Consider the following 25,384-nt stretch of genomic DNA (forward strand, 5'->3'; position numbering starts at 1 on the left):
AGCGATTGAATTTGCTGACACACCCGGGGCATGTCACAGCAACTGACAGTCGTTGGTAAAACGTGACCATGATGTGCATCGCTGTGCCAACTAGACGTGCACTTGTCAAGTACTTAACTCTATCCATTTACCTGTACTCCTCAAGTACCGCCATTTCGTTGGGTAGTACATCCTCATCATATCACACTTTAACTCTTATAATTTTTAATAAACAATTACATACCTAATTACATATATTATATTTTACTTAAAAAAAATAGTGAAATTTTTTCCGGCCCATAACCTGTTGAAATAATTTTTTTTAAATCTCTATCTCTAGATAGAAAATTAAAAAATGACCTTGTATCTCGTGAACTATTGACATTTTTAAAGATATAAGCTCATCCCGATATTACACTCATCAAGACCTTTCATTTAAGTACCCACATCAATTTTTCATATATTTATATATAACATATATATGAATATATGAAAAATATATAAAAAATGCATGTGGGTACTCAAATGAAAGCTCTTGATGAATGTAACATCGGGATGAGCTTATATTTTTAAAAAAGTCAATATTTAAGAAAGTACAGTACAATTTAACAAAAGTAATTATTTAATAAATTAAATAGTTTTTAATGTTGAAAAAATAAAAGTGACTTCGAGGGTTAATTATTGATAACTTGATCATGTGAAATAATATGAGCTTCCTGGGAAAAAATGAAATCGTAAGATTAAATAAACGAAAAAAAAAAAAAAAAAAAAACAAAGTGGATTAACGTCTTTGAGATTGAGCACAAAGTTTAGGGTGTTCATCAGTACAGGGGTCCAGGTTGAATTTAGCTTGATGATTCATCCAAGTCAACGAGCCGCCACAACGGCCAACCTTCTCTCCGCCCAACGTCAAAAACAAAACGCCTCCAGATCGCGAAATGCCTCTCAATCGAATTTATGCGACTATACATTTAAGAGAAGTTCGTATGTGCGCTTCTGGTCTAGATCGCACGAATGGGTGAGTACACCACTTACCACTTGGGTGCACGTAATCGTCGACCCCGTTGTTTGTGGTCACTCTTCAGCGCAACGACAAAGACATTTGCTTGCCCTGGCATCAATATCGAAGCTACCCAACTCTATTGTACACCGGGGGTTTATTTCTTTTTTGGTTTGGAAAACCCAGGACTCCTTTGTTCTTACTCTCTGACCCCACTGACTCCAACATTTTTTTATTTACCATCAACCATCATTATTGCACATTCGGGTAAAAATCATTCATTCCACTAGTTTTTTTATCCATCTTTCTTCTTAATACTACTTAATACTTTACAGGGGGCTTCACTGATAATAGACCGGCTGTTTTTACTTTTTGTGACTTCAAAGTCCTTCAAATAATCAAATATTTGTTTATTTAAATAAAACCTCGCCTTTGAAATGAAAAAAAAAAAAAAAAAAAAAAAAAAATTCAATCTTTCATTCGTAAAATTATCTTTAAATTTTTAATCAAAATCAATTACAAGTAAACACATTTCATAATTAAAAAAAAAAAAAAAGTATAAAAATAAATTATCTTATCACTTGATTACTCAGTATCATTTTTCGTAGCACATATATTTTAAAAATATAATTATCAGTCATATTTATGTATATTTACAACAAAATTTTTTCATGATCTAATTATGATTTTTCGGTGGATTAATTAAAAGAAAAAAAAAATGTCTATATCACAAAAATATTTGACTTTAGATTAAATAGTAGTTACGTCTACTATTATAAGTGTATATTGATACGTTATGCAAACAGAGATAAACAAAAATAGTTGTAAATATTTACTGTTTCAATTTAAACATGGCAACATGTGATATCTGGATCCGTAATATTATTTCTATTTATGGTTTGTTATTAATAATCATGTTGATTATTTATTATTTTGTCAATTCAAAGTGGTGTAAATTAACTAATTATATTTATCGGTCACATTTATTGGGATTTGAATCGGAGTGTGCTGAAGTTGCGGTGCCGTATAAAAGGCGTTTATTTGAGTCATTGAATAATTTAGAGTCTTATGATAAATTTTTACGGTTTAATAATTGTATTAGGGTGCTCGAAATTGGAGTTAAAACTGGTAATTATTAATATTTTTCAATATTAATTATTTCACAAAATACAAGATCATTTTTTAAATATTGACGTTTTTAAAGATATAAGCTCATTCTGGGATTACACTCATCAAGAGCTTTCATTTGAGTACCCACATGCATTTTTTATATATTTTTCATATATACATATATATAATATATATAGATATATAAAATATATGAAAAATTGATGTGGGTACTCAAATGAAAGGGCTTGATGAGTGTAACATCGGGATGAGCTTATATCTTTAAAAATGTCAATATTATTATTATTATTAATTTTTTTTTAAAGGTCAAAATATTCAATTTTATCCAAATGGTACCCATTTAATAGGCGTTGATTGGAATTATAAATTAAAAGAATATTTAACAGAAAGTGACCACGCATGGCAATTTTCTCACATTGAAATTGAAAAATTAATAATAGGCGACGGTAGTTGTCTAATAAAAGATATTCCTAATAATTACTTGGATGCTGTTGTTACAACTAGATCTCTCTGTTCTGTATCATCGGTGCCTGAAGTTCTCAAGGAAATTCGCCGAGTTCTTGCACCGGTAAAAAAAAATACTTTATTTTACTGATAAAGTAATTGTGTTTTTTATAAAATATGATTACAAACGTAATTAAGACTATCTCATACTTGTTTGAGGTAATTTTTTCAAAAATAGCTTCAATATACGGATAAAAATAATAAAATACAAAGTAGAATTATTTGATACAAATTAAATTAATTTTTTCTAATAATATTTCAGGGAGGTGTCTATTTATTTTTAGAACACATCCCAGATACCAAAGATGCATTAACCCGTTGGTTGCAAGGCTTCTTAACAAAAACAAAAATTTGGCCTTCACTTTTTGGAGACTGCCGATTGGATTCAAATCCGCTTAAATTTATTCAATCCGCTAATTTCAAGTCCGTGGAATGGGAAAAAATAAAATTACGTGGATACGTGTCTCAGCCTTATCGATTAAATTTAACCTGCTATCATATTATGGGCACTGCTAGAAAATAATTTTATTAATAGTTACAATTATCTAATCACTTAATTAAAATCCATTTTTTATTTTATAATAATTAATTGTATAAAAATAAATTAAAGTCTTACTTGCAAAAAATATATTTATTGCAAAGACATATTTATAATTATTTTTTATAAAACTAACAATGAAAATACTACATTAATATTGATAGATCGTCGTCAACGACAGTAGAAAATAATAATTAATAATAATAATAATCGTACACAGAAATAAATTATAAATATAAAAAAATATTACATTAGATATTTATTTTAATTTTAAAAAATTTTATTAACGATCTAGATAAACAAAATATATCCAAAATTAATTAATAAAATTAATAATTTACATTAAAAATATTCAAATTATTTTTCAATCATTCGAGTCATCAGAATCACTGACAAATCTGCTGGAAAATACTTTTATATTTGTTAAACTACAACCCGAACTAGAAAAAGTTATTCTCTTCTTATTTGAGCTTTTTTTTACACCATCAGAACTTGTATTATTATTATTATTACTATTATTAAAGTCCGCATTTGGAGATTTATTTGAAACAAAGACACTGTCATCAGAACTATCACTGCTGTCGTATACAAGTATTTTTTCTAGTTTCGTAGCCGAGAAAGAAACGCGTTTCTTAACACTATTGCTATTAAAATTACTCTTAATTATTTTATTCACCGGAGTCTTAAAATTTGATTGTAAATTCTTCCCAGGACTTTGTACTTCTTTAAATTTTAATTTACAATTAATTTCTTTCAATTTTACACTCTTTGAGCTATCTAAACTTTTATCACTAATTTTATCAGAATTTTTATAATCTAATTTCGGTTCCAATTCAGAATTACCATCCCCGCTGGCTTCCGATTTTCCCTCTAAAATTTTTATTTTCTTCGGAGGACTCAAAAGTTCATCAGAAGAATCAAACTCAACAATTTTACTCAAACGTTTCTTAGATTTACCCTCAAACTTATTTTTCTTCCTCATATTTTTTAAATCCTTAGCTTCTAGTTCTCCATTTAATTGTAATATTTTACCTCCATCCGGCTGCAAGCTCAAATTATCTCGATTGTCATCAGCAAGTCCATTAAATTCCCCAATTTTCCTGGAAATTCCCACGGACTCTTCAATTTTATTCCCTCCAGAACTAAATCTTTCTTTTCTCTTGTCCAATAATTCCAACCTCTTACTCCTTACCTTCGGAGACTTTTCCTGTTTCATGCCAACTGATCTTCTCTTGACATTCAGGTCATCCTGGCTGATCAGTTGTTCGTCCTCCGAATCACTGACTATCTTCAGTACCGCCATCGGCGTGGACACCAGAGAAGACAAATGTACCGCCGATTCTGTGGTCAAATCATTGACAAGACTATCATAATTTTTAGAAGCTTCCAATTTAGAAACACTCATCCTCGACTGGGATTTATTTTTGCTCAGAACTTTTAAAAAATCGTCTTCCTCGTCAGAAGAAAACGATATAACACGCTCTTTTAAGCTCTTGTCCGTTGGTTTTGGATCTGAGCTCTGGACCGTAAACCTACTCACTTTTCCGAGCTCCAAATCATCATCTTCATCATCATCAGTATCATTGATCCTCGTGCTGATACTATTCCCTGCTCCAATTACACTTGGCTCGGTTAAATTCTTATCACTCAACGAACCCAGACACCTCTGGACAAATTTCTTTGATTTCTTCACCGTCTCAATTCCAGACTTCTCAGACTCGTGCCGACTTACCTCAGTCCCAGTCTCAGTATCAGTATTTCCATCCTTGCTATTTAAAGCACACTCATACATAAGTATCGTGCTCCCATCGCTCTCCAGCGAGTCTTGAAGATTTTGGATTTCATTCGTGACATTTTTTGGCTTTAGATAATCATTAGGCAGCGGTTCTAAATTAATAGTCAATTTTTTACACACCTTAAGTAAATCACAAGCCTCATTACTTTTTTTCTCATCTAATTCCTTGCTTTTAGCTTCCTCCAAAGCCTCCGTCACCTCCACAACATTTTCCTTACTCTTATCAAGCTTCTCTTTCTTAGACACAAACTTATTATAATTAATCAATTCCTTCGGGCGTATACTTTGCCGAATTTTCTTGGCCATAATCAACTTCTTCTTCTTCTTCTTCTTCTTCTTTTTCGCACTCTTGTCTTCATTTTCTTTCTTCTCAGAATTTTTCAATTTACTATCATCCTCCTGAGAATTATTTTCTACACTATTATCAGGAGCAGTAGTCGCAGTAATCTCATCAGCGTCAGAACTTTTATTAATTTTGGAATATCGACTCATCCTGCGCGCCCAGCTGGCCTGTTTGATCCGCTTCACTTTAGTCTTCTTAGTAAAAGGCGTCGCAAAAACAGGATGCAATTTTCCGAGCATCTTATTAGACTCTGTTTCATAATTTATATGATTATTGGTGTCAAAATAATCACTGTCATTAAAATTACTGTGCACGCTTATCGGAGTCGTCGGTACGATAGTTACCGGAGAGTTGCGCTGGGTGTACAATTTCTTCCTCAATGTTTTACGGCCGTTGTTGACGGTAAAATCAATCTTACCGTTATTATTATTCCAATTTATCTTCAATGATTTAAGAGAATTTTCATTGTCGTATTCTTTGGAAATATTCGAAGACTCGATAACCTTAGCTTTGGTTGGATCGTCGTGCGTTGGAAGAACATCTGCTATTTTAGGACTACATTGTGCAATTGGATTATTATTCAATCTTGGATTTAAATTGTCCTTATTTTCAAAAGCAGTATTGCTATTTTGATTATTATCTTCATTAATGTTACTATTATTTACATCTAAATTTTTTGGAGCCTCAATTAAAGCTCCATTTTCTTTGACTGGAGTTTTATTAATTCTAAGAGCCTTAATATTTTTATTCGGACTGTGATGATTCTTAGGGCTACTATTTTTAGGACTTTTATCACGAATATCACAAGCAATTCCATTAGTTAAGCCGCCTGGCGCTTCGGTGTTAACGTTAACATTAATATCATTCAAATCGAGAGACTTAGCACCTTCAACGATGGCGATTGTTTCAGCCTTGGCTGTAACATTTGTGTTGGAGAGAATATAAGCGGCAGTGTCCACAGAACTGAATACTGAATTACTGGGACGCTTCGCTTCAGCCTCCGTCGAATTGACAATTTTGCCCACCGCAGGCTGGGGGTTATCTTCACCTAACAATTCTCTGAACTCCTCCGGCTCCTCTGTCATCAAAATTGGAGGACGGCCAGTGTCGATCCAGTACTGGATTAAATTCGGAGTTTTTCGGAGAGGTGCTCTATTTTTTTCAAAATACTGCTCCTCCTCGCCTTCCTCCTCCTCCTCTTCTTCTTCTTCTTCTTCATCGTCGTCGTCGTCGTCGTCGTCGTCGTCGGAGTCTTCAGATTCTTCTACGTCGGAATCGAGCTGGCGCAATTCAAAGTCACTCTCTTCTACTGAATTAGCCTCGGCTTTTTTATTTTCTTCCTCTTCGTCATAGTCTGTGTTTAAATCAATCTCCAGGTCTTCTCCTAACTGGAATTTAATAAAATTAGTTAGTTTATTGAAGAAAAAATTTAAGTTTATTGTCACTTGACTATTTTTTAATTTTTTTTAACAAAAAAATTTATTCTGAAAAATGATTTTTAAAAAATTGCATTTTTTGTTTTTTAAAATTTTTTTACTCATTTTTTTTATAATTTATTTGTTAAAAAAATTAAAAAAATGGTAATTATCTTCTAAATAAATTTTAATAAAATAAAATAAATACTTCTTTGTCATATCTCTTGAAAAATTCTTCCCATTGGTCTTCTCGCATCCGGATCAGACCGGCTGGAAGTTGAAAATCTGTTACGGTATTTTCACAACCAATCCTGTAACAATAAATAAATAAATAAATCAATAAAAGAAATTTTTTTGTTAAATTAAATTAAAAAAAAAAAAAAAAAAGCCAAATGGCTGCTAACTTTAATGTCATGCTAAATTCACTATCATGAAGAATTACTCAAATAATTTATTTAAATAACAAAATTGCTATTTATTGTCATATGATAAATTGTAATAATAACCTCTCAATGTTATTGACATTCTAAACTAAGCATAAACTCACCAAAGTGTTGAATAAAAAAGAAAACTTCATTATTTAATTAAATATAAATATTTTATTAAAATATAGATATTAAAATAAAGAATTTAACAATATAAATAATAAAATTAATAAATACCTTTCTAGCCCTTGGGAGTAGGATTGACTTAAAACTTCATTTTTATTACTCACAGAGAGTTCAGCGTCATCCATCCCATTAAATATATTGTTGTCTTACTTATCTAGTAAAAATCATTATTTTGATAAATTTTTATAAATTTATTTAGATATTCTTATTTATAAACACAAACTCGGAGTATTTTGGTTATAATCGGCTGTTATTTACGTTTTATTTTTATTTTGCTTTTACACCGATAAATATTTTCTATAGATTGGAAGTTTCAGGTTAGTTTTATAAAAAAAAAACAAGACTGTCACGCCTCCTGCGGCGAAAAATAGTACTAAGTAACAAAACTACTTTTGCGCGCCAGTCAGCGACTTTTTTAACTATCGAAAACTTATTCAAGCGCTCTTGTCATCGAGCGGTAAGTTAAAAAATTATCTTATCAAGCTTTTTATTTTCTAAAAAATAATTTTTACAACTTAAGTTATAAACAAATGGATAAAAACAAAATTTACTGCGTCAACAATGAATGATTTTTGTTTTTTTTTTTTTTATTCATTTTGAACAATAAGTTAAATCATCTGAATTATTAAATAATTACTGTCACTTTTCGCTTCTACCGCAACGTGATACTCGAGATTTTACAAAACACACAAATTTTACTATATATCACACATATATATGTGTACACATATATTCATAAGGCTGACAAGTTTTTGAGTGTCTCTTGTTTTAAGACTGTCCAGTAATCAGGAAGCTTTCAGGTAGTCATTAAAAATTCAGGATAGAATTAATATTGAATTTATTTATTCCTCATCACAAAATTAGACTAAAATAATTCAACAAAATGGTAAGTTTAATAATATTATTTGATTTTGTGGTACTTTTCTGTTTCTTAACAAAAACTTCCAGTTTCTTAACCTCAAATATTTTCATTTATTTTTTATGATAATTTATTTAGATTTTTATTAAAATTTAACTATTTTTGTGGCAAATTAATTATGAAAAAAAAACATTTTACGTAAAAATTAGAACTACAATTTTTTTACATAATTTTTTGGAACAAATTTGTTTGTTAAAAAAAATGACTAAGGGACTGCTAACTTTGTCATTTATTTTTTATGAAAAAAATTAATTTAGAAAATTTTTTTTTAATTTTAAAAATTTTTGTAACAAATTATGACAGACACGTAGAAATTAATTTTTCGGTTACCGAAAATTCCTACTGAGTAAAGTATTTCTTTTATTTGGAATTCGGTTGTCATATTTACCGGGTATTTGCGCGTTTTTTTTTTTTTTTTTTTTTTTTTTTTAAGGGATAAACTTTAGAAACATAAAGAATAAGCCATATATAATAGCTAAATTTGTCATTGAAGACAAATTTGGGAACTGGGGAAATAAAGGATAAAGGGGGAAGGGGATGACCTTTACTCAGTAGGAATTTTCGGTAACCGAAAAAGAAACTGAGTAACTTACTATAACCGGAAACAAATTGACACGTAGAAATTAAAATAAAATAAATAGCATTAAAGTTAGCATTATTAAATTTAATTTGTAAAAAACTATAAGTGCAATTTTTTAAAATTATTTTTAGTTCTAATTTAACAAAAGAAAAATAATCAAAAAATTAAATGTTAATTTTTTCTCATTTTTTTGCCATAATTTATTTGTTACAGAAATTAAAAAAATTATCAAATATCTGCTAAATTAATTTTCTTAAAAAATAAAATTTTTTAAAATGAATTTACTAAAAAAAAAAAAAAAAAATTATCAAGTGACTTCTAACTGATAATTTATTTTTTTAGGATGTTTTCTTGATGATCAGAAGGAAAAAAACAACTATTTTTACTGATGCGAAAGACAATGCAACTGTCTTGGAGCTTAAAAAAATGATTGAAGGTAAATTTTATGCAAAAATTAATTTTATTGAAGTGAAACTTGTTTATCGACGTATGAGAAAAATTTAATAGCAATTGCTAATTAATTAATTAATGCAAAAGAAAATCGTCACGATGCCTAATCACTTAATATATTATTATTTTAGGAATCTTGAAAATTCCTCCAACGCATCAGCAGCTTTTCAATAAAGAAAACGTTGAGATGGTTGATGGAAAATCACTGTCCGATTACGGACTAAATTCAAATTTGGCAAAAGCGCAAAGCCCAGCATTAGTTGGGCTCGCATTACTTCAAGAGAATGGTTCATTTGAAAAACTAGAAATAACTTCGTACTCTCAACCACCTGATCTTCCTGATGTTATGAAGTCGCAAGAAGCAAATGGGCAAGAGCAGGCGTCTTGAAATTTTTCTACCAACAACCAAACTATCAGTGATCAATGTCTTACTTGTAATCGTTACAATAATTACAAGCAATGATAGTGATGATCATTTGATCAACATTTCTTTATTTCCTGATGTTTAATTTAATAGTTTTGTGTCGCTGAAATTAATATATTTTGAGTTTATATTTTCAATTTAGTTAAATTATACTTAAACTATCTTTATTTTATTAATATCTCAAATACAGTAATTTAATTTGCAAAGCGTAAATGTACTTTTTTTTATTTTCACGACACCGATTGTTTATATTGATAAAATCATATTTAAATAGTGTGAATTTCATTTTACAATTATTGTAATTAAATATTTTGTAAGAGAAATCACATTTTGGATCAAGCCATCACCGTTTTTTTTTTTTTTTTTTTTTTTTTTCAGAAAGATCTGTTTAATTCAATAATATTTTTATTTAACCAGGTATAAAACTTATGTTGCTTGTAAAAATATTCAATTTTTTTTTTTGTTTAATAAATTAAATTTTTCATATTGAATCCGAATTTTCATTTTTTTTTACTCTAAACATTTATGAAAAATTGTTGTAGAAAATAACATCACAGCACCTTTTTTTTTTTTTTGTACTAAATTATTCTGTAAGAATTATCAAAAAATTCTACAATATTCACTTTTCAACAATTTTGTAATTTGCATACAATAATAATAAAAATAAAATAAATAAAAGTGTCAAAATTTTCAGTTACTAAGCAATAAAATCTTCCTTTATCTGCATTAAAAATTATGGAGTAAAAAAATAAATTATTGTAATAAAATAATTTTATTCTTTGCATTTAATTAGAATTTTTAATTGCGTACATTTCAGAGAAGAAATCATTGTAAATATGTTTTTTTCCTGCGATGTAATGACCTCCGTCATGGACGAAAACTTTTTTATCCTTAAACATGTTTACTAAAGATTCAGCAGTTTCTGTAAAAATAAAATTTATTAATCGTCGATTTTAAAATGTAAAATTTAGAAAAATAAAAATTACCTATAGGTATTAATCGATCTGTGGTTCCATAAACAATAAATGCCGGTAAATTTATTTGTTCATCGTAAAATTTAGCATGTGGTTCACATAAAGATTTAAATCCGCAAACCATAATTGCAAATTTAAATTTTATCGATGGATGTGCCACTGAAATAAATCGAAATAATTAAGTAGTATACTTACAAATTAAAATATCGCGTTACAGATGCCATAAGGGCATAGAAAAAAAATCCTGTTTAATTTGAAAAAAAATTTTTTTTATACGCCTTTATGGCATCTGGAACGCAATATGATACACTTACAATTTTTCTGTTGCATCGCGCACAAAATAGAAACAAACGACGCGCCTTGAGAAAATCCTAACACTCCATCAAACGGACCCTGTTCTTGAAAGATTTTTTCTATAACTTTTAAACTGTCCTCGAAACCAACAGACATATTACTAGGGACAATTGCTTTAAATGCACGATCTTCCGTATTGAACCACCATCCTCTTGCTAAAAAAAAAAAAAAAAAAAAAAAAAAAAAAAAAATTATTCACTGTAAATATAAAGAATAAAAATTATTTGTGATTAATATCTATACATTCTTCGCCAGTATCATCAGTATCTTCACCAGTTTTCTCTTCATCATCATCCTTCTTATCATTTTCAAGCGGTGGAACTACGTATGGTGCTCGAGCAAAATAGAATTCTATTTTTTGCTTAAAATTTTTTCTAAGCGAGCCTATTTTACTCCTGAATACTACATCTGATTGCCGGAAACCATGAAGCGCTAAAATCTATCAAAATTTATAATTTAATTTTATTTAATTAATTACAATTGTTTTATTTAATTAAAAATAACAAATTTATGACACTAAAATCAATAGACATATGACAATTTTTTAATTTTATTTCACAAAAGAAATTCATGTTAAAAAAATTGCATTTTTAATTTTTCAAAAATTTCTATATGCCAATTTTTTTACCATAATTATTAATTTTTCAAATTTATTTGCCAAATTTAAATAAATTTTTTTTTTTTTAAATAATTTAATTTTAATAAATATTAAAAAATTTATTAATTGCAGGATCATAAAATTTTTATTTATAATAACAATAATAAATAATAGTTACCCGCAACTTATTGTCATTGGACCCAGACATTTTTAAACTAATTAAAATACTGTAAAAAAATAAATAAACAATTTTTGAAATCTTAAAACTGAAAAAAAAAAAAAACTATTTTGTTAAATAAATATTTAAATATTTTTCATAAGTAAAAAAAGTGCCGATAAAAAACTTTGTTGTTATTTATGTATGTACATATATTTACCAATAAAATTAAAGCTGATCACGTGTCCTTGACTTGCGATGCGCAAAAAAAGCAATTTTTCTAATTTTATTAACTGCGCATTTTATTTAAAATATAAAATTAGATGAAACGGTTAAAAAACTGCAATCAAACGTGAAAAACACTTTTATTTTATCAAATATATTGATAATCAATTATATCTTAGTAAAAATTACATCACGTGGTGACAAGTGCATAGTATAATCTATAGTTTAGTATATGTATATATAAGCGACAACTATAGTGTGAAATCTCACCGCTAATTCAATTTTTCTTCAATACCAATAGGATCGGCTGTTAATTTATTCGCCAAGTGTGGCAATCTAAATAAATGGAGTGAATCGGTGATTGAAGATCAAAGAGATAGTAACATCTAAAAAAGTAAATATTTAAAGTATATTTATTTACATAATAATAAAACTAAGTAAGATCATCTTGAGAAAGTTACATCATTTCATTTCATTTCATTTAATAAAGTAAGGTTAAGTACGAGCGAATATAAATTTTAGCACTCCAATATATCAATAGATATATTTTTTAATGTTAATATTAACTGCGCAAAATTAAAGCATTACATCACACAAAATTTATATTTTTATTTTTTATTAAAACGTAAGTATTTTTTATGACAAAAAAAAAAAAAAAAATTAATTTTTTCAGTAATAAAATGGATATTGTGTCGTGTTCTGGAAATAATAATGATAATAATACATCATCCCAGGATAATGATAACAAAAATGAATCTTCTAACAAGCAGGTGTTATTTCTTGCTTTGTACGTGTTTAAAAAACTACATACGCACATAATTATTATTTTATTATTTTTTAATTATTATTATTGTTATTGATTAATTTAATTATTTATTTATTTATTGAGATCTATAAGTAGCAGTATTTACAAAACAATTTTTTATTTATGTAATAAGTAAAAAAGTAGCCATAGATTTAAAACTCATAAAAATTAAATTGTCAATGTAAATTATTTAAAGTCGCTTGTCTCCTTAATTTTTCCTCTTATCATCCATCAGCTTAATCACTAGTATTATTGATATAAAATATTGTATTTTGTATATAATAAATGTACACTGCTTATTTATTATTTATTGTTTGGTTTCAGTTGGTCCCGCATGCTGTCTGCACGGTATCAGTACTCTGCCTGAATTGTAACGCACTACTATCACCATTAGCTCATCTTTAGCGATATTGAAATTTATTTAAAATATATAAATGGCTGCCTACATCAATCGAACAGTCTCGATGATTGGAGGAGACAGCCAGCTTCGTGTTAATGATATCAGAACTGATAATTCTCCTCTTCAGATTTTCGTCAAAGCTAAGAAAAAAATTAATGACATTTTTGGGGAAATAGAAGTTTATGTTAAAGAAACTGTGGATTTTATGCAAAGTAAGTTTATTATTATTATTATTATTATTATTGAATTAAAAAAAAAAAAAAAAGATTTTTTAACTTGATTTATTTTATTAATTAAATCATTTAATTTTTTTTAGCACTTCAAAATGATCGTAATGTCATTAATGCAGAAGAGGTTGAAAATATTCAAAGTTATATCGACAGAGTTCATGGAATACGAGATGTTCTTAAGCGAGATCACATGAAAGTAGCATTTTTTGGACGGTAAATATTTTATTATTATTATTATTATTATTATTATTATTTTTTCTTTCTAATTAAAAATTTTTGTTGAATATTAATTATTTATTATTTTCTACAGAACGAGTAATGGAAAAAGTACTGTAATAAATGCGATGTTAAGAGACAAAATTTTGCCGAGTGGTATTGGACACACGACCAATTGTTTCCTGCAAGTAGAAGGCTCTGAAAATGGCGAGTCATATTTAATGACTGAAGGTTCCAACAAAAAACAGTCCGTCGAGTCAGTTGGTCAGCTAGGCCATGCACTCTGTAAAGAAAAATTGTGTGAGAGCAACCTGGTGCGGATATTCTGGCCAAAAGAAAAGTGCCTTCTTCTGCGAGATGACGTTGTATTTGTCGACAGTCCTGGAGTCGATGTTACACCGAACCTCGATGAGTGGATCGATAAACACTGCTTAGATGCTGATGTGTTTGTTTTGGTTGCTAACGCCGAGTCGACGTTGATGGTCACTGTAAGTGTTTTAATTATAAAAAAAAATATTTTTAAAAAATTGTTAATTATTTTTTTTTTAATTTTTAGGAAAAAAATTTTTTCCACAAAGTTTCGACGAAATTATCAAAACCAAACATTTTTATTCTGAACAATCGATGGGATGCATCTGCGTCTGAACCGGAATTTCTTGAGGAAGTGAGTATAATTTTTTTAATTTAATTTAATTACACTTTGGTATGATCGTAAGGAATAATAATAATTTAAAAAAAAAAATAAAAAAGTATAAAATTGAAAAGTAAACAGTAATGCTAAAGTGTAGTAAAGATTGCGTTATTTCTAATTGTCTTAGCTGGCCAATGAACAAAAAGAAGTAAGTTCTGAAGGAGCAATAGTTTTTTGAAGCACAAAAATTAAAAAAGCACTGTCATAAAAAAGCATGATACATTTCAATCTTAATTCAATTTTTATTTAACCGCTTTGTGAAATTTTTATTAAAAAATTAGGCTGTTTATTTTTAATAGCTTCAAAGATATGCTTTATATAATTATAAACTATATAATTAAATAATTAATTATATAGTTTATAATAATAGATAAAATAAATAATTGTGAGTCTTGTGACAGTGAAAAATAATTGTAAATATTTTTTTTTTATTTTAGGTGAGAGCACAACACCAGGAGCGAGCTGTTGAGTTTTTGGCACGCGAACTCAAAGTTTATTCATCGAAAGATGCTGAAGACCGAATTTTCTTTATCTCTGCTAAGGAAACTCTTCAGGCGCGTATGCAGGAACAACTTGGGAACCCTGCTCACAGTAAGTATTTTTATTTAAGATAGAGTATTTTCTAAAATTATTAAAAAATTTGTTGTACTTATAGGCGGTGCGATAGTCCAGCAAGGTTTCCAAAATCGGTATTTTGAGTTCCAGGATTTCGAAAGAAAATTCGAAGAATGTATTTCTAAGTCTGCGGTAAAAACTAAGTTTGAACAACATTCACAAAGAGGCAAACATATTGCGACGTAAGATTGATTAATTATTAAATAAATTAATTAACAAGGGCTTAAATAATTGAAATTTTTGTTTTTAACAGAGAAATCCGTCAGACGTTGGATGAAGTGCTGAATCGCGCTCAAAGAATTCGTATCGAACAATTAGCAATTCAAAAAGAAGTAAACGATAAACTTAATTACACTGAAGACCAATTAGGATTAGTAACGAAAGAGATGAAGGAAAAAATTCACAGAGTCGTTGAGGATGTTGAGCAACGTGTATCTAAAGCTTTGAACGCTGAAATACGGCGTCTGTCATCTTTGGTAAATGACTTTAACGTGCGTTTCCACGCAGAGCCACTTGTTTTGAATGTTTACAAACGCGAGCTTCATTCTTATATCGAGAGTGGATTGGGTAAGAATTAAATTTCAATTTTATGTAATAAAAAAATTTTTTTTTTTAAATAAATTAATATTATTTTGCAGGATCTAATTTGAGGGCTCAACTGAGTTCGGTACTAGCCTCTAATATGGAGTCTTCTCAGCGTGAAATGACCAGTCGAATGGCCTGTTTACTTCCGGAAAATAAACAGCAATTATGTTTGAATATTTTACCTAGAAGAGAACCATTCGAAGTTTTGTACCGTCTTAATTGCGAGAATCTTTGTGCAGATTTTCACGAAGATCTTGAGTTTAGATTTTCGTGGGGTATTACTGCGATGATTAATCGTTTTTATGGAAAGCAAGGAAATAAATTAGCTATTGCTAATTATCCTCAAGATGTAAGTTATTATTGTAACATAAATAATCAAAATTAAATTATTTTTTTTAATAAAAAAAGAAATTAAATTATTATGACACTGAAATTAGCAGACACTTGATAATTTTTTTTTTTTTTAAATATAAATTAGACCTCGAAAATTATTTTTAAAAAATTGCATTTATCATTTTTTAGAACTTACAGAGATATAATTTTTTTTGCTATTATTTACTTGTTAAAAAATTTTTTTTAATTGTAACATGTTTGTCAATTTTAGTATCTTAATTTAATAATAATTAATTATTTTTTTTTTTTGTGATTAAATTGGAACTAAAAATTATATTAAAAAAAATTTTTCATCACAATTTATATGAATAATTAAAATTTATTTATCAACAGATTCCACCATCAATAACATCACCAACTGACAGTGTAGACTCAATAAAATATATAACGAATCCTATTAATTTCTCATCTCGTAATGACGACTGGTCACTAGCATCTCGAGTCGCTATTTCGTCTATAGTGTCTCAAGGAACGATGGGAGGATTAATAATCGCTGGATTTGTAAGTGTTTAATTAATTAATAAAAATTCAAAATTTTTATTCTTAAAAAAAATTATTAAATATATTTCAGATGTTAAAAACAGTCGGCTGGAGATTAATAGCAGTCACTGGAGCTATTTACGGATCTTTGTATCTTTACGAGCGACTTACATGGACAAACAGAGCCAAGGAGCGTGAATTTAAGCGCCAATATGTTGCTCACGCTACCAAAAAATTGAGATTGATTGTCGACCTCACTTCTGCGAATTGCAGTCATCAAGTTCAACAGTAAAATTTTTTATTTTATCAAATAATTAATTTTATTTTTGAGAGAGAGAGAGAGAGAGACTTAAAAAAAATTTTTTTTTTTTTTTTACAGAGAATTATCGAGTACGTTTGCTCGCTTGTGCCACTTGGTCGATGAATCTAACACGGAAATGAACTCAGAATTACAAAAAATCACAGAAACTTTGAGGTCCCTCGAAACTGCAGTAACAAATGCTAAAGTTTTACGAAACAAAGCGAATTATCTCGCCAACGAACTCGAGCTATTCGACGCAGCTTACATTAAATCGTTAAATTAATTTAAAAATATAAATTTTTTGTTTAATATCTTTTTTAGTAGTTTAAGATTTTTAGATTATTATATTGTTTATAGCGTGATTTTTAAGGAGACATTTACTATCGTGTACAATCAATTTATGGAATGTTATTACGATAAATTCTAGTCGTAAAATTACAAGCAATGTATTATACCGACGGTACTTTGATAAAAATTTTTATTTCTTATTTAAAATACATGTAAGGTAAGAAAATTTATCAAAGTACCGTCAATATATTATATAATAATTTAATTTATGTTATTTATAATATTTAATACATTGCATTAGATCTTTACTCAAACTCCATAAATTTTAATGACGAATATAATTAATTATTTTTTTTTGTCTGTTAAATATTAAAATTTTTTGCAACTTTAAATTAATTTTCTTGACACATTTTTTGTTGACTAAAATTTAAATTAATAACTCCGGTGATTGTTTGATTTTTTGGAAAAATTCTCATAAATTGAAGGCTCAAAAATTTTGATTTATTTGATTTTAGTAATTATTTTTTTATGTAATCAAAGTTTAGCGAAATTTTGATTTATAGTAAAATAAAAATACTAAAAAATTGTTTAGGAATAAAATATTATATATATTATAATATTAAAACAATTTTACGATAAATATTTTATTATTGATTTATTTTTTAAATCCCTAATTAATTTTTTTTTTTAATAATTGAAAATAATTTATAGCTAATTTTAATTTCGAATGTGCGCATGCGCATGCGCGTAACTTATTTAACTGCGCGTAGAACTAATAGTTGATAATGAAGTGTGTAAAATTTATAAACGTGAGAAAATTATGTACTTATCAAAAATTGAATTATTTTTATGACAACAAACGAAGAAATTTATTGGTAAAAGTAATATTTACGAAATATTTATTTAATTATTATAAAGTAAAGGTTTTAATTGCTGATTATTTAGGAGCAAACTTCTAACCTAAAAAATGAATCGCAAGAAAGAGACATTATTGGACCGCCGGATGAAGTTTCTAATTTACGGCCGATTATTTTTGTTAAACCATCTAATGAAACTAAATTAGAAAAAGAGTATCGTGAAGCTAGAGAAGCTACACAGAGTTGGAATAAAAAATTTTGGTTTGATCATAATTCCAAGTTTATCAAGGTATGTTATTTTATTCAGTTTTTGTGATACTGAAATTAGCTGACAGCTGATCATTATTTAATTTTATTTATAACATTAAAGTTAGCTGTCACTTGACAGTTTTTTTATTTTCTTTAACAAAAAAATTTGTTCTAAAAAATTGCATTTTTAATTTATTAAAATTTCTACAAGTCTATTTTTTAAATAATTTTTTTTTGTTATAATTTATATGAAAATTAACTTAGCAGATAATTGATAATTTTAAGAATTTTTGTAACAAATAAATTATAACCAAAAAAATTTTTAAAAATAATTGACATTTAGAAATGTTAAAAAACTAGTTTTTAAATTTTGTTTTTATTTTCAGGAAAGGAAGGAATTTCAAAAAGAATTAGAAGCTACTGGAAACAAATCAATAACAGCTGATGAAATGTCGGTGTTTTACAAGAATTTCTTGGATAAAAACTGGAAAAATCACTTCAACTATAATCTTTCATGGTATCAGCAAAATATTCGAATACTTTTTCTAGAATTTAAAGTTAGATTATCAAAATTTAAATTTAAATAATTAATTAAAATTATAATAGTGTGCCATTTAAATTTGAAATATTTATAAAGTGTATATATGTATATTATTAATTAAAATAAAATTGTATTTTATTAGATATTTTTTTTTTTTTTGCAAGACCCTCAAAACTTTAAATTAAATATAAATAAAAAGTATTAAATAATTTAGTTTTATTCTTTAGAGTCAAAAAATTGAAATTAAACAAATAAAATTATTTTTTACATAAACTTACTAATTAAGAAAATAATTAAAATAAAAATGATTATTTTATTATCAACAAAAAAAATTAAAAACTTAAATTTATAGCGAGTTGATTATTTTCATAATTTTTTAAACAAATAAAAATTTTAATTTAAAAAATTGTCAATGTCAATTTTTTAAAAATATTTTTCTACATCTAATTTATTAAAAAAAATTTTTTTTAATTGTCAGATGTTTTTTTTTTTTTTTTTATTTTAATGTGACATAAATAATCATTAAAATGATAACAAAAAAATGTTCTCGAAAGGCGTCCACATTTCGTCGAATACATTATAGGATGACATGAGTAAAAGTAAGTAACACCGAAAAAATGGCGGGTCGCCTATTGCCTAGCTTAGCTCCTTGGATGTATGTTCTCCTGATACTCGGTTAGCCGGGGTGGATGGCTTTACGTCTTTTGATGGGCAGGTGAGGAGTCTCAGCTAATGTCAATACGCTTAAATACTACAGTTAATAGTTATTTTGATTGGCCGATTACATATTTTTCCTATTAAATAAGTTCCCTTTATTTGACATTACATTTTATCTAATGTCAGATACATTTGCGTACATATAATAGATAAGGAACATGAAGCCTCCACAAGGACTCCGTATTTCATGAATTCTTTATCAGGCGTACATATGGCAGTAGAAATCATAACTTTATTATTAGATGGCGGTCAATGTTTTTTTTTTTTTTTTTTTTTTTCTTTCTAATTGTTAAGAATCTTTTATTTTTTATCAGAAAATTTTAATTATTACCAAACAAAACTTTAATTATTTTTTTTATTTTTTAATTGTTTATTAAAATCTTAAATTTATCCAGTTTTTTCATTCTTTTTTTAAAATTTAAATTATCAATTAAAAATTTACGATTAAATTAAAATTGATTTTTTTTTATTAATTGAAATTGATTAATTTTTTTTTTATTTATAAATTTTTTAAATATTTTATTAATAAATTTATTAAAATATTTTACAAATAAATTTTTTTAATATTTTATTTATAAATTTTGTATTAAAAAAATTCTTTAAAATTTTTAAATATTTGATAAAATATTTTACAAATAAATTTTTTTTCAATATTTTATTAATAAATTTTCTATTAAAAAAATTCTTCCAAATTTTTAAACATTAAATTTTTATTATTAAAATAAAAAAAAAAAAAAAAAAAAAAAAATTACAACTCTAATAAGTAAAAAAAATAATTTAAATAACTGTAAATGTACAGCGCAAATATGACTACTATTTTTATTGACTAATAATTGAATGATAAAACAAGAATTAATACAAGGCAGCCCGCCACGTGCAAGTCAAACAAAACTTATTGATACTAGGCACTCATGGTCTAGTAGATATTATCCGCTAGCTTACTTAGTGATTTATGACTAAGACCTCGTCGAAACACGTGGTAGTATCATCAAATAAGCATGAGGCAAGTGGAGCATCCAGCAATGCTCCACAAGCGGATACTCTCCTGATATTTACGCGCGCTCCTTATACGGTTGTCGTTGGGGTCCACTGTTCACTTTCTCTGATCCCCACTTCTCTATCAGTTCATGTGTGTCCTTATTCACTCTCCTCTCATCACTTTTATCTTTTGATGAAATAATCTTTTACTTAATTAAAAATTATTTACTCAACTTTTCATAGCGAAGCGACGAACTATCAGCGCGTTGGCTAATGAGAATTTAACGATCTAAAAAAATTTTTTTGTGATAAAAAAAAAGAAGAAATTAAATTGAATTGCGGATAAAAACTTACGGTTTCAAATAATTGCACGGAAAAAACGCAAATTGATCTTCCGGTCATGATAATGTGTTTTTGCGAACGCATTAACATAAATTTTATCATTTTTCCTTTTTTTATAATTTCTTTTCGTCGATTTTTATTGAAACTTTTATTGTAAACTAATTCTTCCCAATTGCAATCGTAAATTGCTTCAACAGATTGTGTGCTCTATAATAAAATTCAATAATTTTATCTTATTTTTTATATTGTACAATTTTGTGTTAAAAATTTTTTTGTTAAATATTTAACACTTTTATATGTAAATTTAACATTTAATCTTTGTTATTGATTTAATCTTTCTGGGTAAGTCTAAATTTATTTAAAAATTAATTAAATTTAATTAAAGTTAAGATATTTCGAATAGAAAAAAAAATTGGAAAGTTTAATTAAATTGAATTTTTATTTATTAATTTAATTATGTTACCAGTGTGTCAATTACTGTCGCCAAGTAACAGAAAATGAATAATTCAATGGATGTACCAACCCAGTACTTCACAAGGCTGATTAACTTGAGAATTGACTGAAAGCTCAACTAAATAGCAACAAAATAAATAAATTAATAGTCTAATTAAATATTAAATATTCTTGCATTATCTTACATTAACTTTAAATGTTGATGTTTCAACGGATACCAGGCACAAAGCAGTCATACATTCGAGACAAGTAATGAGCAATAAATTACTGAAAACCACTTTAATTTTTTCAGCAAGTCTAAAACATAATTATTTAATTAATAAAAAATCAAATTTTTAAATTTATAAAAAATAATAGAAAAATTCTAAATTGTCTTACTCAAAATTTTCTCGGTGAATTATTAAAAATTCTTTTAAATTTTCAATTGGAAATTTCTTCTTCTTCATCATCCTGTTGAAGTATTTTAAATTGACGCAGATGTTAATCAAGAAAAAGATATGCAGTATGTCGCTAAACCAAAGTTCCAAAGTGGAAAAAACTCCGTTGGTTAGATGAAACCCAAAAGTCAAAAAATATTTTAACAAATTGTTAATTTTCCACGGCAGTGAAATCGTTGTTATTTTATGATCTTCGAATAAAGATGGACTAATTTGGTCTTTTTGATACGCCAGAATGTAAATGAGGTGAAACAGTGGGACCACAAACCACTCAAACATTGTCGACATCAGAAAAAACAGCCAAGTGTATGAAAGTTTTTTTATTTGCCGGGAAAAATTCATCATGATTTTTTTGTATTCATCAACTTCTACAACAAAAATTTATTTTTAAACCCAATTTAATTTTTAAACAATTTTTCGTCCAAATTACCTGTTTTTCTTTGACTTAATTTCAAGAGCAGTCGGTCGCAGCACAAACTTTGACTAATCAGCTCATTAATGCCATCAATATTCGTAAATATGCAGATACATTTGAATAATCCTATAGTATGAAAACAAATGGGGTTGATTTGTTTGACAAGTTCTGTCAAATCTTTGCAGTCTTTAATCGCAACAGTTTCTCCGATTATAATCCACAAATTTGCAACTAACACGACTATCAGCCCACTAAAAATTGCTAATTTTTCTCGCAACGAAGACTCGACTCTTTTCCAAAAAACTAAGTACTCAAGAATTACAAATATGTGCAAGTTACATAGTTCGATTTCATTCATATTTTACTTAATTTTTAAAACAAAAAGTTTTTTAAAAAAATTATTTTTAAAAATACTTAAAAATTTTTTGACTGAAATTAAATTACCAATAATTACAATTTAAAATTAAAAAAAAAAAAAATTACACTTAAATTAATATCTCAGAACAGTTTGTAAAGGATATATGAGAGCATATATTGGATACTAACGATAGAAAGTCGCAGACTTATTAATTTATTTACTAACTTGTTATTTATTTACCTTCAAAATCAATTAATTTTTTGCTCGGCATATTTTTCAAGGTAAATAGCAAAATTATACTTATATTTTTATCGATTTATATTTTGTCAATAAAATATATAATAAAAAAAAAAAAAAAAAAAAATGATTAATAATTAAAATTAAATTTTCACGACGAATTTCCAGGAATTTGCAAAATTATTTCATGTTTCTTCAGCAAGTTGACGGAGAACAATTGCATTGGACAAAGAAAGTCCTACGAGCTGTCAAAAAAAATTAATTAAGCTTTTAAAAATAATTTTATTTTCAAACTTTCAAACTTACGGCTTTGAAAGTTTGCAGAGACAAAACGTAAAACAGTCCTCCGTTGATGATAATAGGCTTTTGAGCACGCATGATACTGAACTTCACCATTTGGTTAATTTCCAAAATTTCATCTCTGTGTTCTCCTGTAAAGTTGTCACGATAATTTACCATAGATTGTTCCCAATTGCACACATAAATTGCATCCGCTGTTTTCAAACCCTGCCGAGATTTTTTTTTTTTTTTAATTATTTAGTTGATTTTTAGAAAATGATACTTACCAGGTCTTCAATTTTCGTGGCAAGAAAACAATAAATAAATAATTCAGTGACTATACCTATCCAGTATTGCACCATATTTATTAATTTAGTGATGCTTTCCACACTTGACTGGTTTAATTTATTCAATAAATTTTTACTATTCGTTTAAAATAAGAGCGCTTAACACTGAGAAAAAAAATACTTCTGTCATTATTTTTCTCAGTGCACTGATAGAAGGATTTGTTTATATTTAATAAGCTTTATTAACTGTTAATAAATTATTCTTTAACATCATAAGATTTAATTAATATTTATTAACAGTCAATAAATTATTTATTAAAATTTAATAAATTAAATAATTGTCTTAATATTTATTAATAGTTAATAAATCCTTCTACCAGTGTGTAGCCGAATCAAAATTTGAATATTTACATTAATTTTAATTGTTGAAGCTTCAAAAGACACCAAACACAATGCAATTGTGCTGTCTAAGCAAACTATGAACATCGGATAGCTGAAAACATCTTTTAGTTTTGCAATAAATCTAAAAATTATTTACAAAAGTTTTTATTTTTATTCATGATTTTTTTTTCAAGCCTTAGACATACATCAAAACTTCTTGATGATGAACAATGCAATTTTTCAGCTTACTTTTGAACTTCAAAGTCGATTTGTCGTCGCTAGAAAATCTGAAAGTTAACATTTTTTTTTTTTAATGGATGGATAAATTCAGTATTTCTTTTTTATACCTCATGATCATGATATCCGCGTGATTTTTCGCCAAAATTTCGTTCAAATGTTGGAAATTAAAGCAGACGTTCGCCAAAAGAATGACATTCAGCACGTCAAAAATCGCCAATTCAAAAGCGGTTGAAAGCGAACTGAAAAACTGAAAAGTAAATGTCAAAATATATTTTAAAGTGCTGTCAATTATCCACGGAAATTCTCCCGGAAATGGCAAAGTTCTTGAGCTAGTAGAATTTATTTTTTTTTCTTCGAAAATTTCGAGGAAAAAATCTTGGATTATTGGATTGAAACACCACTGGATCATTCCTCCGATGCAAATAAGCAGCCATAAGTATGTAAATTTCTTTATGTAATTATTAAACTTTATTATTTTTGTATTGTATTGCTGATAGTCTACAATAATAATAAAAAAATCATACACTGGAAAAAACAATTAATTTTTGAACCCAGAAAATTATTTTTTAAAATTTAATGAAAAAATGAAAATTAAGTTAGCCGACATTGAAAAAATTTTTTTTATCAAAAAAATTAAAAAAAAAAAAATTTAATTTGTAAAAAACTTGACAAACTACAAGTGCAATTTAACAAAAATAATTTTTAGTTATAATTTAATAAATAAAAAAGCTTTAAATAAATTTTACTTAATTTTGCCTTGATTTTAAAAACTAAATTTCTTTAAAATAATTTTCTTGGTCAAATATTTTTATTTTTTAATCAAATTAATTTTTTTTTTTCAACGTATGAGTTAATATTTTTGAAGCATACCCGTTTCACTTTCATTGTAATTCAAACAAAGCTTATGACAGCGTTTCATCCTCAAAACTAAGTCCTTGATCTCATTTAAATGAAACAACCCGGTGATCCACTTGGAAAATCCAATTAAATGAAAGCAAAGTGGATCCAATTTAGCGAAGCTTGATAAGTCATGACTGTTTTTAATGTCGACAACTATTGACAGTATCAGAAAGAAGCTTAGAGTAATCAAACTAACATTAAAACAAATATTTAATAGTTTTTTAAATGATATTTCGAAAGAATTCTTGTCCCAAAATTTAACACGATTTAAATAAATTAAAATACGTGTTACAAGTACATTAAAATCATCGTTTTGATTCACTCTGTTCAACATCTGTAGTAGACAAATATAAAATTACATTACTTAATTTTGCATTAATATTATTAATTTTACGAGATAAAAGTACTCACTTTTCGTCCATAAAATTAATTGAATTTATACGAAAAATATTATTACTTTTTTTTCAAATTTTGAATGTTTTATCTTTCATGGTCGAAGAGAAACTGTCAAAGTGTAATTTTGTAAAGCCGCGACCCCTGGGAAAGACAATTACCTCTCATATTATGATAATGAGTTTAAAGTATTCCTTTGATATTACAATTGCATGTTAGAGATGTTTAAATTGACCGATCGAAATCGAAGCTTCTATTACATCTATTACTTAAAGTGTTTAAAGTTATTACCGGAGAATTTATGTGTAACATAATGATACTG

At 27.1% G+C, this 25,384-nt stretch overlaps 7 protein-coding genes across 10 annotated transcripts; 4 read left to right on the forward strand and 3 right to left on the reverse strand.

Annotated features, from left to right (window-relative positions):
• Positions 1-782: 782 nt before the first annotated feature.
• Positions 783-3,280, forward strand: LOC141529957 (thiol S-methyltransferase TMT1B-like). Its single transcript, XM_074246761.1, has 3 exons — positions 783-2,107; positions 2,413-2,675; positions 2,874-3,280. The coding sequence occupies exons 1-3, from the start codon at positions 1,831-1,833 to the stop codon at positions 3,132-3,134; spliced, it is 801 nt and encodes a 266-aa protein (XP_074102862.1). The 5' UTR covers positions 783-1,830; the 3' UTR covers positions 3,135-3,280.
• A 131-nt stretch (positions 3,281-3,411) lies between these two features.
• On the reverse strand, positions 3,412-7,619 carry LOC141529953 (uncharacterized). The gene is made up of 3 exons (XM_074246755.1): positions 7,365-7,619; positions 6,911-7,013; positions 3,412-6,675 (listed from the first exon to the last, which is right to left on the reverse strand). The coding sequence occupies exons 1-3, from the start codon at positions 7,436-7,438 to the stop codon at positions 3,514-3,516; spliced, it is 3,339 nt and encodes a 1,112-aa protein (XP_074102856.1). The 5' UTR covers positions 7,439-7,619; the 3' UTR covers positions 3,412-3,513.
• A 422-nt stretch (positions 7,620-8,041) lies between these two features.
• On the forward strand, positions 8,042-9,899 carry Elob (transcription elongation factor elongin B). Of its 2 annotated transcripts, none has more exons than XM_074246769.1 (3): positions 8,042-8,199; positions 9,155-9,248; positions 9,394-9,899. In XM_074246769.1, exons 1-3 carry the CDS (start codon positions 8,197-8,199, stop codon positions 9,648-9,650), a joined length of 354 nt encoding a protein of 117 aa, XP_074102870.1. In that variant the 5' UTR covers positions 8,042-8,196; the 3' UTR covers positions 9,651-9,899. The 2 variants fall into 2 exon arrangements, with proteins under 2 accessions (XP_074102870.1, XP_074102871.1); XM_074246770.1 differs by lacking the exon at positions 8,042-8,199 and adding an exon at positions 8,823-8,880.
• Positions 9,900-10,439: 540 nt separating this feature from the next.
• LOC141529959 (esterase OVCA2) lies at positions 10,440-12,181 on the reverse strand. 2 transcript variants are annotated; one of them, XM_074246764.1, is made up of 6 exons: positions 11,990-12,181; positions 11,791-11,878; positions 11,258-11,453; positions 10,975-11,169; positions 10,673-10,819; positions 10,440-10,608 (listed from the first exon to the last, which is right to left on the reverse strand). In XM_074246764.1, exons 2-6 carry the CDS (start codon positions 11,818-11,820, stop codon positions 10,472-10,474), a joined length of 705 nt encoding a protein of 234 aa, XP_074102865.1. In that variant the 5' UTR covers positions 11,821-11,878; positions 11,990-12,181; the 3' UTR covers positions 10,440-10,471. The 2 variants fall into 2 exon arrangements, with proteins under 2 accessions (XP_074102865.1, XP_074102864.1); XM_074246763.1 differs by having other exon boundaries at positions 11,791-11,839; positions 11,990-12,180.
• Positions 12,182-12,273: 92 nt separating this feature from the next.
• Positions 12,274-17,542, forward strand: Marf (Mitochondrial assembly regulatory factor). The gene is made up of 12 exons (XM_074246756.1): positions 12,274-12,388; positions 13,124-13,411; positions 13,516-13,642; positions 13,740-14,133; positions 14,202-14,309; positions 14,774-14,927; positions 14,992-15,133; positions 15,205-15,518; positions 15,590-15,885; positions 16,263-16,430; positions 16,501-16,697; positions 16,789-17,542. The coding sequence occupies exons 2-12, from the start codon at positions 13,234-13,236 to the stop codon at positions 16,991-16,993; spliced, it is 2,283 nt and encodes a 760-aa protein (XP_074102857.1). The 5' UTR covers positions 12,274-12,388; positions 13,124-13,233; the 3' UTR covers positions 16,994-17,542.
• A 177-nt stretch (positions 17,543-17,719) lies between these two features.
• Positions 17,720-18,788, forward strand: Coa8 (Cytochrome c oxidase assembly factor 8). 2 transcript variants are annotated; one of them, XM_074246768.1, is made up of 3 exons: positions 17,720-17,873; positions 17,944-18,144; positions 18,491-18,788. In XM_074246768.1, exons 1-3 carry the CDS (start codon positions 17,784-17,786, stop codon positions 18,689-18,691), a joined length of 492 nt encoding a protein of 163 aa, XP_074102869.1. In that variant the 5' UTR covers positions 17,720-17,783; the 3' UTR covers positions 18,692-18,788. The 2 variants fall into 2 exon arrangements, with proteins under 2 accessions (XP_074102869.1, XP_074102867.1); XM_074246766.1 differs by having other exon boundaries at positions 17,748-17,879.
• A 3,979-nt stretch (positions 18,789-22,767) lies between these two features.
• Positions 22,768-24,978, reverse strand: LOC141529854 (odorant receptor 13a-like). Its single transcript, XM_074246571.1, has 8 exons — positions 24,968-24,978; positions 24,640-24,860; positions 23,877-24,267; positions 23,736-23,816; positions 23,560-23,671; positions 23,149-23,256; positions 22,889-23,089; positions 22,768-22,827 (listed from the first exon to the last, which is right to left on the reverse strand). Exons 1-8 carry the CDS (start codon positions 24,976-24,978, stop codon positions 22,768-22,770), a joined length of 1,185 nt encoding a protein of 394 aa, XP_074102672.1.
• Between the last annotated feature and the right edge of the window lie 406 nt (positions 24,979-25,384).

The sequence above is a fragment of the Cotesia typhae genome, unplaced genomic scaffold, assembly GCF_013202065.1.
Source record: "Cotesia typhae breed Kobodo isofemale line unplaced genomic scaffold, CoteBio_Ctyphae contig_48, whole genome shotgun sequence".
Taxonomy (NCBI): Eukaryota; Metazoa; Arthropoda; class Insecta; order Hymenoptera; family Braconidae; genus Cotesia; species Cotesia typhae.

What these genes read in the sequence shown, in the direction of transcription:
- LOC141529959 (XM_074246764.1), bottom strand. Translation starts at nt 11,820, where the DNA reads ATGTCTGGGTCCAATGACAATAAGTTGCGG. An exon ending in TGATGATACTGGCGAAGAAT is followed by an intron (nt 11,170 to 11,257) that starts GTATAGATATTA and finishes TTTTTTTTTTAG; the next exon opens with CAAGAGGATGGTGGTTCAAT. An exon ending in CGCGATGCAACAGAAAAATT is followed by an intron (nt 10,820 to 10,974) that starts GTAAGTGTATCA and finishes GATTTATTTCAG; the next exon opens with TGGCACATCCATCGATAAAA.
- Coa8 (XM_074246766.1), top strand. Translation starts at nt 17,784, where the DNA reads ATGAAGTGTGTAAAATTTATAAACGTGAGAAAATTATGTACTTATCAA. An exon ending in GAAGAAATTTATTGGTAAAA is followed by an intron (nt 17,880 to 17,943) that starts GTAATATTTACG and finishes CTGATTATTTAG; the next exon opens with GAGCAAACTTCTAACCTAAA. An exon ending in ATAATTCCAAGTTTATCAAG is followed by an intron (nt 18,145 to 18,490) that starts GTATGTTATTTT and finishes TTTTATTTTCAG; the next exon opens with GAAAGGAAGGAATTTCAAAA.
- LOC141529854 (XM_074246571.1), bottom strand. An exon ending in CATCATCAAGAAGTTTTGAT is followed by an intron (nt 23,672 to 23,735) that starts GTATGTCTAAGG and finishes AATAATTTTTAG; the next exon opens with ATTTATTGCAAAACTAAAAG. An exon ending in CTCTGCAAACTTTCAAAGCC is followed by an intron (nt 22,828 to 22,888) that starts GTAAGTTTGAAA and finishes TTTTTTTGACAG; the next exon opens with CTCGTAGGACTTTCTTTGTC.
- LOC141529957 (XM_074246761.1), top strand. Translation starts at nt 1,831, where the DNA reads ATGGCAACATGTGATATCTGGATCCGTAATATTATTTCTATTTATGGT. An exon ending in CGAAATTGGAGTTAAAACTG is followed by an intron (nt 2,108 to 2,412) that starts GTAATTATTAAT and finishes TTTTTTTTAAAG; the next exon opens with GTCAAAATATTCAATTTTAT. An exon ending in TTCGCCGAGTTCTTGCACCG is followed by an intron (nt 2,676 to 2,873) that starts GTAAAAAAAAAT and finishes ATAATATTTCAG; the next exon opens with GGAGGTGTCTATTTATTTTT.
- Marf (XM_074246756.1), top strand. Translation starts at nt 13,234, where the DNA reads ATGGCTGCCTACATCAATCGAACAGTCTCGATGATTGGAGGAGACAGC. An exon ending in AGAGGCAAACATATTGCGAC is followed by an intron (nt 15,134 to 15,204) that starts GTAAGATTGATT and finishes TGTTTTTAACAG; the next exon opens with AGAAATCCGTCAGACGTTGG. An exon ending in TGCAGTCATCAAGTTCAACA is followed by an intron (nt 16,698 to 16,788) that starts GTAAAATTTTTT and finishes TTTTTTTTACAG; the next exon opens with AGAATTATCGAGTACGTTTG.
- Elob (XM_074246769.1), top strand. An exon ending in GCTTAAAAAAATGATTGAAG is followed by an intron (nt 9,249 to 9,393) that starts GTAAATTTTATG and finishes TTATTATTTTAG; the next exon opens with GAATCTTGAAAATTCCTCCA.
- LOC141529953 (XM_074246755.1), bottom strand. Translation starts at nt 7,438, where the DNA reads ATGGATGACGCTGAACTCTCTGTGAGTAATAAAAATGAAGTTTTAAGT. An exon ending in TACTCCCAAGGGCTAGAAAG is followed by an intron (nt 7,014 to 7,364) that starts GTATTTATTAAT and finishes TTATTGTTACAG; the next exon opens with GATTGGTTGTGAAAATACCG. An exon ending in TCAAGAGATATGACAAAGAA is followed by an intron (nt 6,676 to 6,910) that starts GTATTTATTTTA and finishes ATTAAATTCCAG; the next exon opens with TTAGGAGAAGACCTGGAGAT.